General features: G+C 27.3%; 2 protein-coding genes across 3 annotated transcripts; one reads left to right on the top strand and one right to left on the bottom strand.

Annotated features, from left to right (window-relative positions):
• Nucleotides 1–6,171: 6,171 nt before the first annotated feature.
• LOC100804317 (UPF0481 protein At3g47200) lies at nucleotides 6,172–10,812 on the bottom strand. 2 transcript variants are annotated; one of them, XM_006576674.4, is made up of 3 exons: nucleotides 10,654–10,812; nucleotides 8,387–9,242; nucleotides 6,172–7,347 (listed from the first exon to the last, which is right to left on the bottom strand). In XM_006576674.4, exons 2-3 carry the CDS (start codon nucleotides 9,235–9,237, stop codon nucleotides 6,687–6,689), a joined length of 1,512 nt encoding a protein of 503 aa, XP_006576737.2. In that variant the 5' UTR covers nucleotides 9,238–9,242; nucleotides 10,654–10,812; the 3' UTR covers nucleotides 6,172–6,686. The 2 variants fall into 2 exon arrangements, with proteins under 2 accessions (XP_006576737.2, XP_006576736.2); XM_006576673.4 differs by having other exon boundaries at nucleotides 8,387–9,270; nucleotides 10,654–10,802.
• A 3,268-nt stretch (nucleotides 10,813–14,080) lies between these two features.
• On the top strand, nucleotides 14,081–15,464 carry LOC102662964 (uncharacterized). Its single transcript, XM_041013999.1, has 5 exons — nucleotides 14,081–14,173; nucleotides 14,285–14,503; nucleotides 14,599–14,691; nucleotides 14,769–14,801; nucleotides 15,058–15,464. Exons 1-5 carry the CDS (start codon nucleotides 14,132–14,134, stop codon nucleotides 15,355–15,357), a joined length of 687 nt encoding a protein of 228 aa, XP_040869933.1. The 5' UTR covers nucleotides 14,081–14,131; the 3' UTR covers nucleotides 15,358–15,464.
• The last annotated feature ends 439 nt before the right edge of the window (nucleotides 15,465–15,903 follow it).

Below are 15,903 nucleotides of genomic sequence, written 5' to 3'. Positions count from 1 at the left end.
CTATTCCCATTAAAACATAAGATTTTGATTCTTTTACATGAAAACAGAAATTTTTACAAAATAAAAAAACTTTTAAGGGATAAAATTAAGATTATGTTTATATTTTTGGAATGGTTTCTGAGAAAATTTTGACAAATGCAGTCAAAAGTAACCTTAATTATGGTGAATTAGGACGTATATTTGTATAACTAACTAACTATATATATATGTATATATATATATATAATTGAAGGTTAATTTTAATTATGATGTTTTAAAAATATTCAAAAGGATTTTTCTCAGTGTTTTCAAAATATCTTCTTCCAACCAGAGGAAATATCCTTTATATTCATCTTAGAGAAAAGTTTTTAAAGGTTCTTTTCTTTCTTTAATCAAGATTTCCATTCCTCAATAGAATTTTCTTTGTGATATTTGAATCTTTATAAATTATCTTGCAAAAAATATATATCCGTATAAATCAAAGATAAGTATAAAAAATTTATAACAATTCACACATTTTTTTCAAACAATTAATCTATATTAGGGGAAAATATATAAATTGATTTGACCTGTTTTTAAGGTCCAACCACAAAGCCTGCATTTTGTTCAACCAATTAATCTAGCCTAACACTAATATATTTCATGGAACACTTAATAGAGCAAATGAATGACATGATGTAATACAAAATACCGAAAGTCAACAATAAATTATTAGAGATGAAATGTAAAATATGAAAATATTTTAGAGATTAAGGATATATTTAAGCTTAAATATATTTATATTCATTTTGAATAATTTATTTATAAAATATTAGAAAATTTATTCAAAATAAAAAAAGAAAATAGGACCTTCATTTTATTATTTACTAGCTTTATAGAAAAATTAATTTTTATTTATTATTTTTTTAAAATTAAAAAATAGTGCTTCTCTACTATTTTCTTATTTTAGAAAGAAAAAAACATAACTCATGGAATGTTTTTAAAAAAGATTAAAAGTCATAATAAAATTTATACAATTTTAATGTTAAAAAAAACATATGTCTTTTAATTTATATACACCCACCGTATAGATAAGAAAAACGAAGAAAATATCATTGCACCAGTCAAATACAATATGAATTGTTAAATTAAATAACACTTTAAAATTAATTTTAACAAAAATTAATCTTATTAAATAAATTTTCTTTAAAAACAATTTTACAATGGCCACAAATATATCGTGGGATCACAACTACATGACTTACAGGAATGCAGTCTTTATTGAACAGATCTTATTTATTTTTGACATTTACAGCTTCAAAAAGAAAGGACAAAGGAGAAAAAAATCGTTGTAGTCAAGTCATGCTTTCTTTTATAAAAGCTACTCCAAGATTCGAAGTGCATGATTAGAACCCGACACTGACCTTTTAACCCAAACTTTTATTGCACTCTTTTAATTAAAGTGAAATTGCACTAACGAGAACTTGAATTCTTACAAGAAACATGCACACTAATTTAATAACAAGACAAATAAGATAAAAGAAAAAATTATATAAATAAATAAAATAATAGAAAGAAATAAAAAAAAAGTGATACGTAAGTTATGATATAACTTCATGAATTCAAATAGTATAAAAGATTTTTTACATTAATATCAAATCATGAATTATTATATAATTAAAAATTATTTATTTTTAATAATTCATTTTAAAATTTAAAATGATTTATAATATTAAAATGTAAATATATTTATATCAATAATATACCAAAATTAACTTGTAATTTTATTATATAAATAATATATTATGAGCATATTAAGTGAGAGAAATTTTATTATGAAATAGTAATAAGAATTAATTATGGTTTCTCTAAAAAAAGAATTAATTATGGTCAAATTGTAAAAGGTTAAGATTAAAAGATAAAGTTCCGTTACTTTTTTAAGTGATTATATATGAGTATTAATTAATTGCAATTATATTTGTATGATCTAGATTTATTCTTCAGAGTTATTAATAATATAAGAAGTCTTCCCACTTAATATATTAAATTGCTAAAAAATTAAAGAGAGAGAGAGTAAATCCATATATGTATCTACTTAAGTTTTGACACCAATTTTGGGGAATACAAGTTAATAGTTAAATTAGTTTAATAAATATGTATTGTTAGTGTAAAATATTTTATAATATCGACATATTTAGGGGTTTTTCCTAAAAAAAACATTATAAATTGTTTTAGTATAATTTTTAAAATAATTATTATATAAATTAATATTTGTAGTGACTATTTTTATTAGAGGATAATGTAAAAAGATTTTATATATGTTACTCTCTTGTATTATTTATTCTACGTAAATTAATAATCTTATAAATACATATGTACTTGACATTTAAGACGTGTTCATCTTTGTGTTGATCTTATTAGGAAAAGGGTAGTAATAAACAATATGAGAAACAGTTTTTATAGCCACATTCAACGATGGCAGGGACCTCTCACGGTCTCACCAGATATTAATTACATGCGTGACTCAACCAATCACGAGTAGCATTCAAAACAAAAATTCAATTTTAATTCCATCATCAACTAATAAAAAATCATGATTATTAAAGTTAATAATATCTATATTTAATGATCTTTAAAAATTATCTATATTTAACGACCTAAATGATTCAACACATCTAGGGGTAGAAATAGGTCAAGTCGATATACAAAGGCCTACGACCTGACCTACATAAAGTCTGGCCTGAACTGACCTATTTAATTAAAAAGTTAAGTTCAGACTTTTTTGAAAGCTTATTAAATTAAATAGATCAGGCTTATGCTTATTAAAAAGTCGTATAATAGGCTGGTCTCTCTCTTCAGACTTTGATTACAAATTACGGCTCCATAACTTTCATTCCTATAATTAAGTAAGACTTTAATTACAATTTAGGTGTGAGTCATGTGTCCCTTTATATTCTTTATTTATTCACTTTCTTATTTCTCTTAACGTTTCGTTTCCCTTTAATACTTTCGCTCTTAAAAAGACTATCAGGTTATATTAGACTTTTAAAAAGGTTAAGCCGAACCAAAAATAAAAACCTTTGATAGGCTATAGGTCCAACTCAGACATCAAAAATTCATCATAGACTAGGCTCATATCTGTCTTTTAAAGTATGATCTGGTCTATTCTCACCCTAAACACATCATTACCACTGAAACTAAATGATTTTTTTAAAAGTAGAATATATTTATTTTTTCGGCTTTCCAGTTTTAATCAACAGTCATTTGTAGGAACTCGATTTCGGCTTCGAAATACTGAATATATCCTATCAATCCCTTCACCGATAGTAGGAATTTTTCATCCCAATAATACAAAAAAAGTTTAAAAATTATTTAAATAATACAACTCAAAATTATTTACACAAATAATAAATTATTATTTACGATGAGAAATCAGTTCCCCATCTAATTTCTCATTTTTTTTTTATTTTTACATGTAAAATCGATTAATCCCAAATTTGTTATTTTTATTTATTTAGGATCAGCCAAGTCAAGCTGACGAAAAATATAAAAAAAATTACAAATGTCATTGTAATTGTTTTAATTATTATTTATTCTTTCGCTATATGATTATATATATTTCATTGTAAACTTTATAATATAATATTTTCTTCATTTTTGTACATATATTTAATAATCTTAAAAGAATAAAATAAAGATTAATAAAGTAGATATGAATGAAAAAAATACTTATATTTTTAAAAGTATTTTTTTAATAAAATAACCAGATTTTTATTTTTCTTTTATCTCAAATATAGGTATTTTGCGTGGGGGATATAATAGAGAATGTTTGATATTAAAATAGTATGTGCATGATAGAGTTTGGCCGATGCAAAATAACTATATTAGATTGTAAAGGAAAAATAAAAAATGGTTATTTTATTAAAAACTACTTTTAAAAGTATAAGTATTTTTCATTCATATGTAGTTTATTAATCTTTATTTCAGTTTTTTTGTTAAAATTATAAAATATAAATATAAAAAATAAAGAGTATATTATAATTAAAAAGTTTACAATAAAATATAATTATACAATGAAATGTTAAACAATAATTAAAACAATTGTAATGAAATTTGTAATTTTTCTGTATTTTGTGTCAGTTTATCCGACATTAAATAAAAAAAAACAACATTATCGGTTTCATATTTCACAACGTAAAAATAAAAAATAAAATAAAATGAATCGTTTAGAGGAAATTGATTTCTCACTTTAAATAGTAATTTATATTATTTATGTAAATAATTTTTAAATTGTATTATTTGGATTTTTTTTTTGTATTATTGGGATGAAAAATTCCCAATAGAAATAATTAAATGGAGTTATTTTTACTATCATCTTGAATTTCTTTCCATAATTCTGTTATGATCAGTAGCTTTCCCCCCGTTTCTACAATACCATTAGCTACCAACTATAAAGATATTTTTAGTCTAAATGTTTATCAACTAATTAGTAAAAAATTGAAAGGTTTTATGTGGCCCATATGCAAGACGGACATCACAATATTAATGCATGCGTAAAGCAAAAAATAATGGATCAGTGATACTTGATATAAACATGATTAGATAATGCCCATAGAAAATAGAGAAAGTGCCTACCAAAAGAAATAGAGAAAGTAAAGTTTTTTTAATGGGAGAAAGTAAAGTTAAATCTAGCGATTTTAAAGTTTGTGACATTTCCACACATATAAAGCAACAGCATTTTGGACTATTAGTTGTGTGTCTTCAATGAGGGCCGGTAAATGAACAACTATTTGTGTTTTCAAGGAGGGTAAATGGATTTATCATTTTTTTATTCACCAAAAAAAACTAGAAATTATCCCATAATTAAGATAATTATTGTAAAAAATGAATGTAAAAAGATTAAAAAAGAATAAATAGGTACTAATTTATCACAGAAAAATAAATCAATACTAATTTTATCTATTTAATTTTAATTGTTTCTATTTTCTCTAAAAACTTATATATAATATTTTTTTGTCTATGAAAATATCATAGTTTATTTCTTTGCCTCCACAAAATTTTCTAGACCTGTCACTGCTTCTTGGTAACCCATGAATTAGAACTAGCAAGAGCTCTTCCTTAGCTTAGGAATTAATTCATTTAGAGGAAGAAGAAGAAGAAAGAGACTATCCTGAGAACCACACGTCAAGGAAAAAAATATTTTCGCAGGAAATGGCATTGCATTTACGGGAAAAGACTCAGTGAAAAAAAAGTAACCTAAAATCAGTATTTTTGGGATAATGCTAAACCAAATTAAGATTAAAATTAATCCTTGAAAGTCCTTCAAACAACTTGATATAACACCAAGAAAATGCTAGATGAATACTCCAAAAATTTAAAACAAGAGTGATTCTGTGTCAGTTATCTACATGCTCAGTGGTATTTTATGTGTAAATTTAATACGTAGATCAATATATTATATTTAAATTTTTTGAATAATAATATTGATTAAGAATTATATATATGCGTTCAATGTTTCGCAGCGCTGCCTAAAATTTAACTATATAATAAAGTAATATAACTAATATATAATTTTTTTAATTTAATTCATCGTATCATATAGGTAAAATTTTTGCAGCAGCTAAAATGAAATTAATTTCAATACATAAAATTGGCTGGCGGTATAAAATTTTGCAGTATATCATAAATCGAAATTATTCTTTAACATGTAGGAAAATCATAATAAAAATATGTTCATTTTTTAAAATATTGTTATACATATCGAATAATATTTTATTACAACGAACAAAACACTTCGAAAAAGTGACCTTGACTCCATACCAAACAATTACAAAATCCTTCGAAAAAAATATAAATATCTTTAAAAAGGTTATTACCCATGATTTATGTTTTATGAAACTTACTAATTAAAATGTATGCATGCTCTCCATAAAATGCTACCAAATATTAAAACACAATATAGACATTGGTTATGCCGAAAAATCGATATGAACTACTATACTACATGATCAATGGTTACACTCTCACCAAGCTAATTATTGTTAGGTGCAAAAAATCTATTATAGAGAATCAGATCAACGACTATCAAATAAACTTTATTTTTCTCTTTTCAAAAAGGAAAATACTAAACGTCCATTTTGAGGTAGAAAAAAAAAAGAGAAATGGAAAGAAAACAGAAAAGATCAAAGATAAATATATAATAAGTTATGCAGATTGAAAAATAAAATAGAATACATGTTTATTCATACGACCCTTTTCAAAAATATGCATGTGCATTTCTAACATATATATATAACTCCTCCCAAGGGTGCCGACACATTTTCTCTTACAAAAGTCGCAACAGAGTTTAATTACTAGTGGCATCATAACAATTCAGGACTCATTCCATTATTAGTTGCATTGATCGATGAGATTATATTCGCTATATATTGACACACTGTTCATTCATTACCCATGCATAATTTCCTATGCAAGAAAAAACCCCATCCATATATATATATATATATATATATATATATATATATATATATATATATATATATATATATATATTATGATGAAGTATTAAATAAATACGAAACTAAGATACAATTTCTTTAAGCAATGTTTGTGTTGTTTTCAAACTAGAATTAGAGTTTCACTTCGATAGTTTATAAAAACGTGAATTATCGAAGTAAAATATCAATTCTATTCGAATAACAACGCAAACAAAACCTAAATAATTGTATCTAAAATTTATCATACCCTAACACTGCACGCGCAGCGCGTATGAATTGGAACACAGCAAAAACGAGCACAACAATCCCCACCATGGTGGAACTTGCCCTCCAAGGGTCTCTGAAGTACACCAACCACAACGCCGCCATGGTACGGTTCCAAATGTTCTGGTAATGCTTGTTGAGTTCATTTATCGTCTCATAGTAACACGTTGTGTTCGCCACCACGTGTTTGCTTAGACCATTAACAAGAACCGCCACTTCCTTATCACTCCCAAGTTCATGCACAATCACTTCTTTTTCAACAAGCAACTCCACATCAAGCTGAGTGTGAATAAGAGAATCAATCAAAGAAACGTAGTTGCAAATGTAGGGTTTCTCAGGGTAGTGACACTGCTCAAAGGCAATGAGGTTCCTGAACACACATTCGGTTGTGTGGTCCACCTTCAACTGGGGGATCCTAAAACGTGCCTTGAAGTGTTTCAAGTATGGCAAGCAACCAAAGCAAAGAAAGGAACTCAGAATTGGCTTCTTCTCAAAGGTTAAGTCTAGCAACCTTCTCTCCACATCTTTCTCAAAGCTCACTCCTGAGTCTTGCAACTTTGTTGCGGTTCTTAAGACATGAAGGGCACAACCACTGTTGCGCACCCAATCACTGGGAAGGTAAAAGTACCTGGTGGACACCAAATGCTAGTTAACTCAGAGAGAAAAAGTAGAGAATAGAGAAAAGTAAAGGTATAATAATTTAGACAAAAGCTAACCGAACACATTTGCCGAGAAACTAAAGGTAGAAATTATTTTATTGAAAATTAGAAAATTGTTTTGTTGATAATATTTTTCTTTACTTTCATATCATTTTCACATTAAATATTTTTATCTTTTAATTTCTTAATCAATGTCTTAAAAAAAATTGGTTAACAAAATTCAATAACTAATAGGTTAAATTAATCTACATGTCATAATTTTTAATTAGGTTCTTGAAATTAATATTTTTAATTTGATTCTTAAACTTATTTTTATTTTCTTAATTATGTTCGACAAGGACCTATAATTGAAGAATAAATATAAGTTTAGGGATCCAATTGAAAAAAAATAAAAATTCAAAACCTAATTAAAATTTGATAATTTTTGCATGCCAACATCCTCTCCTCTGCAGGTTCTGGACTTATTATTTTGGTTTATGGGGTGAGAATACTAATTTGTTGAGGTTGATAGTTTTTAATTAGGTCTTGAATTATGAATTTTTTTAATTAGGTTTTTGAATTTATATTTATTTTTAATTATATAGGTCATTGTTAAAGATCTAATTAAATATTCCATTTGTCTCTAATTATAAGATTTTTAAAAAAAAATTGTTTGTTTTTTATTATAACACTTTTTCTTAATTTTTAGATGTATTAATTTTTTATACATTTTTCTTAATTATTCTTTCTTTAAATATTAATAAAAAACAAATGGATAGAGAGAAAATAAAAAGATAAATTTATAATAATAATATAAATAATTAATAAATTTAATATAATAATAATTTTTTTAAGAGACATGAATTAATTTTAAAAAAACTTATAATCAGAGAAAAGCAGCAAAGTGAGAGTAATAAATACAAATTCTGAAACTCAGATTGAAAATTATCAAGGGACTAAGATTAAAATACAAAGAAATAATAAATATTGACGCAGTGTATGATAGAGGTATTGTGATTTTAAGTATACCTTATCAGATCGGTGAAGTGTTTTGCACTCTTGCTATACCTATCTTTGCTCTTGGACTTATTGTAAGGTTTCTTGGAACTTCGAATAGCGCCACTGAAGTAGTTTTTCCTCGACTGGTTCTTGTCAAGAACACGTTTGGTTTCATCAGAAGAAGACATTTGGGTGTCATAGAAAGCAAAGTACTCAATAGCAAGATCAACAAACCCTGCAGTGTGTTCCTCCTTCTTGTTGTCACCAGGGACAACATCATCATAGAGTTTCTGCAGCACAAAAAAGGGTATTTGATTCTCTATAAGGATCATGTCCCTAGTGATGTTCCTGCTGAGCCATGACTGTGTCAAGATGAGATCGTCGCTGTGTCGCACTCGAAACGATTTGGTATGCTTGTACTCATGCTCATGCTTGAAACTGTTTGATTTCCACTCACAGTTTCTCAGCAAGAGCTCCATGATGAACACAGCATCCAACAGCAACATGTCCACGAACTTCTCTTTGGGTATGTCGGGGAATTTGTCGGCGTAGCAATGTCGAATGTGGTCTTCTTTCGTTTCGAGGTGGTGTTTGAAGTTCCTCATGGCTTGTTCGTTGGAGACACGCTCCCAGAAACAGTGGAAATACCTTTTCTTGTGCTCTTGCATTGGATTGAGTTCTTGCTTGTCGAGGTGAATTGGGCCTATTGAGATCCACTGAGGGGTGTAGGCTTCCTCGTTCACTTTTCGGAGATTGTAAGGAACCTTGTAGATGCTGCACTCCGACAACCTTAGCTCCTCTAGGTCTGGAATGTCGATGATGTGTTTCACCATCTCATATTCGGTTTCAGATAATGAACAACTGTTGTTAGAATGTGCCATTTTTGCTGCAGCAACCCAACTTAATTCAAGTCCCTTTAATTGAACAAACAGGTCAATTTAATAAATAGCTAGAGACCAAAATCAAATTAAGCCTTAATTGTGTTCAGTTGCGCTAATAGACTGAGAAATCTAAGCTTGCTTCAGTTCTTTATTCTTCCAATAGTTGGATGAGTTTGGGCACATGAAGAGAGAAATTTTACACCTAACTTTTATTTTTTGATAAATTTTATCCCTAATTTTTTTTCTTATCAATAAAAAAATGGTTGAAATAAAATTTACAAAATTCTTATAAATTGAGTATAAAATGTGTCAAATTAAATTGATGGGATAATATCCGTCAAAAATTTAAAAGTTATGATAAAAAATATAATTAAATCTTATCAAAATTGTTAAATTTTTTAAGGTATCATTGAATCTCTCTTTAAAAATATGTGCAACGCGATTTTAACCTCAACATTAAAGTTGTTGTATTATTTATCATAATTTTGGTCTTAATTTTAATGTAATTTGTCACAATATTAAAAATCGAGATTAAATCACAATTGTGATCAGTGATCGCAGTTTAAAACTTCACTATGATATTCATTACCAACATCTTTTTGTTTTAACATTAAAAATTCATTTAAGAAAGAGGTTATTCCAACAAGTGCCCCACGTGAAGCCAATTTGTTAGGCTGTTTGACAATAATACTATTTTGTTATATAATAAAACGCATGAAAACTTGAAGAAAAAAAAGAAGAAAAAAATGTTGTGGAAAGGCTTTATTACCAAAGAAACATGTCAGTTTAATTATTCTATCTTATAGAAAAGAATTTTAAATAGTACACTCGAGTTTGCTCTCTCTGAAACATTTTCAGCTTTTCACAACTTCATCCTGCCTTTCTCGTTTATTTCTTGCTTTTATATAACTATAGTTTAAGCAGTTAAACAAATCTGAAAGGAAATTGGTTGTGCTAAGCATTGGAAACAAGTATATTAGTTTCCCAGATGGCCTAGAACGTACCGTACCACTTGAATTTATAGGACAAATAATTAAAAAAAAAAGTTCAAAAAGGAAGCATATATATGCTTGTTAGAAGGGTTATTTTTTATAAAGAAAACATGCTATTAATACAAAGGATGTTAGAAGGCATGCTATAAAGGATGTTATAAAGAAAACATGCTTGTTAGAAGGGTTATTGACTAAGAGCACAAGGCATGTTAGAAGGCTTTAACCCTAGTTAGAATCAAATTAAAAAAAAAAAAAAAAGACATGCACGAAAGAAATTGTGTTGCTTAGAGTACTTTGCATCATATACAAAACATATGGAACAAATCACCAAACAACAATCACTTATAAGATTAAAACACCAAAATAGATAAAGATAGAAAGGAAATAATTGGAAAACAAGATGAGAATGGATACAGTAAGGAACCTGTTCGTTGGAGAAATTAACTGGAGTTTCAGGTTTCTCTTCAGTAGGTGCCACCTTTCTCCATGAATATGCTTGGTTTCTGTGCTTTTATGTTGGCCAAAAGTATGACTGACGAAGACTTAATGTCACTTTATTTAAATTATGAAGGCATGCTTTTGTTTGGTAGCTAACTCAAGCAGTTATCTATTATGATTGAAGAATTTAAAGTTGGGTTCACCGATATATATATATATATATATATATATATATATATATATATATATATATATATATATATATATATATATATATATATATATATATATATATATATACACACACACATGAGTATGAAAGGAAACATAGCAATTATTTTTTCTTCTATTGAACACAGAGTGAAAATACAATTAAAGGGAGATAAAATTTTATTTTTAAAATTAAAAAATATTTTTTTTCTTCATTTTCTATTTGGTTCAAATATAATTCTTTCTGCTTTCTCATTTTGTTGTTGTACCTACCAGAGAGTCAATGCTTGAAAAATCAAAAGTAAAAGTATTAAATAAAAAATGAAACTATTAATTTAATATAAAATAAACTTAATATTTTAAATACTTATTATGGATAAAAAAATTCAACTTTATCATCGTGATATAGCTGTTAGGATAGGATATTAATCAATTTTACTGTAGATGGCGTAGATGCTGATCTATTACAGATACGTCATTTTTTTTTTTTGTATATATAAAAAAGAAGAGTCATAGTTTAATTAAAAAATATTATTAATATATATTATTTTATTTTACTTTGATTATCACTAGTAACTTTTATATTCGGCATTGTGTATGTAAGATAATATATTTCAAAAAAAGTAAAAGTTATGAAATATATAAAATTAATTAAGTCAAACATAAAAATTTAAAGTAAAAGATAAAATATTAAAGTAATATATGTGTGCGTATTTTTTTATTGAATTTTTTTAGAAAAATACATATGTTATTTTAAAAAAGTAAACTGAATTTTTTTTAATAAAAGTGTATTACTGTATAATTTAATATGTAAAGTAGATTATCGTTATCATTAAGGTAAAATATCAATTTGATTCTTTTGGATGTTATGCATTAAAGATATTACAAATTAGACTTCTAAAAAACAGTTATTGATTTTTTTTATGCTCACTATTTTAATACTATATAAAGATGAAGTAAATTTTGTTAACTTTTGTTTTTTAAAATTAATATAACGGCATCTTAATATTTTGATAATCGAAGTAATCTTTAATTATTAATTTTTTTATCCATAACAATAAAAATAATGTAAAAAAGTTTATAACAACTTACGGATTCTTTTGCTTGATTCAACTACTCTCATTCCCTTTTATTATTGCAATATAAGCATCCTTGCAATTTTTCAAGTTGGATATTGACAAATGAAAAATGAGTGTTTAATTGGACCTGAAAATCTGCTTCCACTAGCAACTGTCTAACTCCACCCTTATCGTCCCTTCGACCATTTGGATTTTGGACCATTTCGATAATCGAAGTAATCTTTTTTTTTTTTTTTTCTTTCTTTCTTTCATTCCTCTCTTGCCTTTTGTCACATTTGGACCATCCTGTTTAACTATAATAATAAAATATTAAAGTTAAATACTCTAATCTATACAAAATATATTATATTTTAAAAATATGCTACACGTAAGTCTAATTTTTAATTATACACTCGAGAGAACAGAAGAGGAACTCATTTCATCCTTGAATATTTGACAGTTGACACTTACTAACATTTTAATACCAAAATTTAACAAATGAAAAATGATTTTTGATTTCTATGTTGTACGTTAAGGGCTTACATGCATGGTACATACGTACGTAGTATGTTTGCACAGTCCATGTATGCGTATATACTATTTTTTTGGTTCCTATTACATGTTTGTACATACTATTAAGTTTAAACCTACATGTGAAAAGTAATAAATCATCTAATTTAATCCCAAAATTTAATACTTATTGTTATATTAGTCTTTGAATTTTAAAAAAATTAAAAAAAAGTTTAAATTTAAATGTGTATCACATTAGTCTATATATTAATCATGTTGAGGAGTACTAGTAAAATATTCTCTAATACATTTTTTTGTAATGAGTGTTATTGGCTACTGTTTATAAAAAATATAGGTCTTTGCAAAGTTGTAATATCATGTATAGGGGTTAATGCTTGTCCAATGCTGGAAGGTCAAGGAAGTTGATGATCTGATAACAACAGGAGAGCCGACGATCAAAGCCCTGGTAAATTAAGGTAGTGAAATTCTTTGTCGAGTAAGTTTTGACCCACACCAAAGGCGTAAGGATCTGGGCTACTTTTAATATATTAATTATTGATGTGCCATGCAGAAGATGAAATTATTTGCTTAGATCGGCGTTCAAAGGTTTTGGAGAGGAAGAGCAATATATTGTTCAAATTTCTTATGTTCTTGTATGCTTTGTACGATTAGTTTACTTTTTTTTTTTTTATCATTGTATGCACTGTTTGTATACTTTTTGTAGACTTTTTTTTTTTATCATTTATTGATAATAATGGAGATTTTTCTTTGGTTCAAATGACCCCTGATTTTTATTCTTATTTTGAGGGACTTTTCATGTTAAAAATCTTTCTGTATCTTGTTGATACTGTAGTTATAATTTGATTATCATAATTTAGAATCTATATAATGTGTATGAGTCTAAAATTGAAACCATTAAAACATAAACAATGTGTAAAATTACAGGTTGGAATTAGGTATGAATAAACACATTAAAAATATAGTTTCACTACAAGAAAAATAACCTATGCCTATAGACGTTTTTTTGCTACAGACATACACTAGTGTAGGTAAATCTCAAAAATACTTTTACCTACAACTAACTAATGTAGCTAAAACTCAACCACTTATACCAACCATTATTTGGTGTAGGCAAATTCATTAAAACTAAAAAAATACTTCTACCTACAACTATGTTATGTAGGTAAAACTCCAAAAAACTTGGGCCTATGAGTGATTAGTGTAGATAAAACTCAAAAGAATTACTACCTACAGAAGCACAGTGTAGGCAAAATTTTAAAAAACTTATACCTACAACTACGTGATGTAGATAAAATTTCACAAAATCTATGTCTATAATTAGTTGATGTAGGTATAACCTCAAAATCTTTCTGTTTGAGTTGAATATCTTTTAGAATATGATAAGATTAAATTTACTAGTGAGTTTCTTTTTTCCATATAGTTCAAATCTGTGTGTGTGTGTGTTTGATAAATGTCATATCCATGAATGATTTAGATAAAAAGAGAACCAGAGGTTATACACATATGCTAGATGTGTGGGACTTGCCAGATGGAGAATTCATACTTGTTGAAGTAGATCATTGGGGCAATCCTATGGGTTGGGAAGGGAAAACTCTACTAAATGCAATTGGGAGCTTGGTAAGGAGACACCAATGTGCTCCTATCAATTTTCTTAGCTGGAAAGACATGCCTAAGGACTATATTACTGACATGGTTGAATTAATTCAGGTCTGGTATAAAACTTTATAAGTGTTGTTTCATCTTGCTTCTTGTAAAATTTTATGTCTTCTAATGTCTAACAAAATGATCTTTTTTGTTTGTTAATGATACTTATAATAGAGTAAGTTTCGATTTGTTCCTGAATTAACTGAACAAACAAAGAAAATATTGATTGATGACATGAGTCTGAAATGGAGGCAATTTAAATATGAATTGAAATCAAAAGGATATGATGAGAGCAAAACTAAGGAGGAAATGATTGCTCACATCCCAGATCCAAGGGTTGATCCTTCTCAATATCGTGATTTAGTACATTATTGGTGTTCTGAGAAAGGGCAGGTATACATGACAATGTCACCAACCTTTTGCTAACATAACAATTATATATTATATGTTTATTTTTATTATTGACTTTTTATATTTGTTGGTTATAGAAAATAAGCAAAATCAACAAAAGGAGCCGCTCAAAATATGAGGACTTGCATTGCATGGGAACCAATAATCTTCCAAGATGGATTCATGAGATGGTTTGCCTTTTTTATATTTTTTTATTTTTAAATTGCTTAATACAAATAGGATGATTGATCTTTTTAACTAATGTTAGACTACAAAGGCTAAGGGAGTGCAACCTTCTAGGGCAGAAATTTATATTGACACTCGAACTCGAAAAGATGGAAGCATTGTTACTGAAAAGGCTGCTATTGTAATTGTAAGAATTTTAATTTTTATTTCAATACTTTTTCTTTGTTTTGCTCAATTTTCTAATAGAAGGTTATGGGGTGAGGGGGAGTAACTAATGTGGAGATGAGTTTTGTTTAGTGATATTGAAGTATTCAGGATATTGATGTATGATAATAATTTATAAGGTGTATTTATAAGGTGTATTTATGTAGGATGAACTAAAAAAGAAAATGGTTGAAGCAGAGAGTTCGCAAAATTTACAAAGCACGCAAGATTCTACTGATTGGACAAATGATATATATTCAAAAGTCAAAGGACCTGAAAAAAGAGGACGTGTGCATTGTCTTGGCAAGCTTCCACATCAAGCAAGTTCATCTCAAAGCTCTTATACAAACAATAGAATTCAAAAGTTGGAGAATTTGCTTGGAAACCTTGTAGCTGTGCTTAAAGTACGATTTGCAGAAGATCCACAAATTAATCAAGTCTTAGAAGCTATAGATCAAGAGGTATGAATTTATAATTCTACTTATTCAACGATTTAACTATGATATGATACTTTACAAAGAAAAAACGTTCTTTTAATTTAGGTACCTACAAATGATTCTACCGGTAAAGATCATCAAACTACAAACAATCTTAGCTAGAGGTGAGTTGAAATATAGTACTATATTTTAACTATATATATATATAGAATATATCATCATTATGTTATTTTAATAGCAATTGAATGTTATAATTTATGCTTCAGTCTTGTTCCTTTTACTTGAATGATGATTTGGAAAGCCCTCGTGCAATTGGACCCTTCTTTAGGCTCTCACGGTCAAGGAAAAGATGATGGCAGCATCAACCACATGATTATTCTGTTTGTGTCCCCACTATAAATATATAATTGGATCATCTAATTGATCTTTTCTGGATGGGATCACCTAAATGAATTATTGATTAACTGGACCAGCTTGTGATAATATATTGTTAAATTTACACGTCCCATTTTTCTTTTTTGAGGTTTGTTTTCTTGTATATGTTATTGGGTGATATATACTTGTTAAATACATACT

The sequence above is a fragment of the Glycine max genome, chromosome 3, assembly GCF_000004515.6.
Source record: "Glycine max cultivar Williams 82 chromosome 3, Glycine_max_v4.0, whole genome shotgun sequence".
Classification (NCBI taxonomy): Eukaryota; Viridiplantae; Streptophyta; class Magnoliopsida; order Fabales; family Fabaceae; genus Glycine; species Glycine max.
The sequence above is the reverse complement of the archived record's forward strand: the minus strand, read 5'-3'. Positions and strand labels throughout refer to the sequence as shown.

Coding starts and splice junctions, on each gene's coding strand:
- LOC102662964 (XM_041013999.1), top strand. CDS start 14,132: ATGCCTAAGGACTATATTACTGACATGGTTGAATTAATTCAG. Junction 14,174..14,284: donor ACATGGTTGAATTAATTCAG/GTCTGGTATAAA, acceptor TACTTATAATAG/AGTAAGTTTCGATTTGTTCC. Junction 14,802..15,057: donor AGGGAGTGCAACCTTCTAGG/GCAGAAATTTAT, acceptor GTATTTATGTAG/GATGAACTAAAAAAGAAAAT.
- LOC100804317 (XM_006576674.4), bottom strand. CDS start 9,237: ATGGCACATTCTAACAACAGTTGTTCATTATCTGAAACCGAATATGAG. Junction 7,348..8,386: donor CACTTCACCGATCTGATAAG/GTATACTTAAAA, acceptor GGTGTCCACCAG/GTACTTTTACCTTCCCAGTG.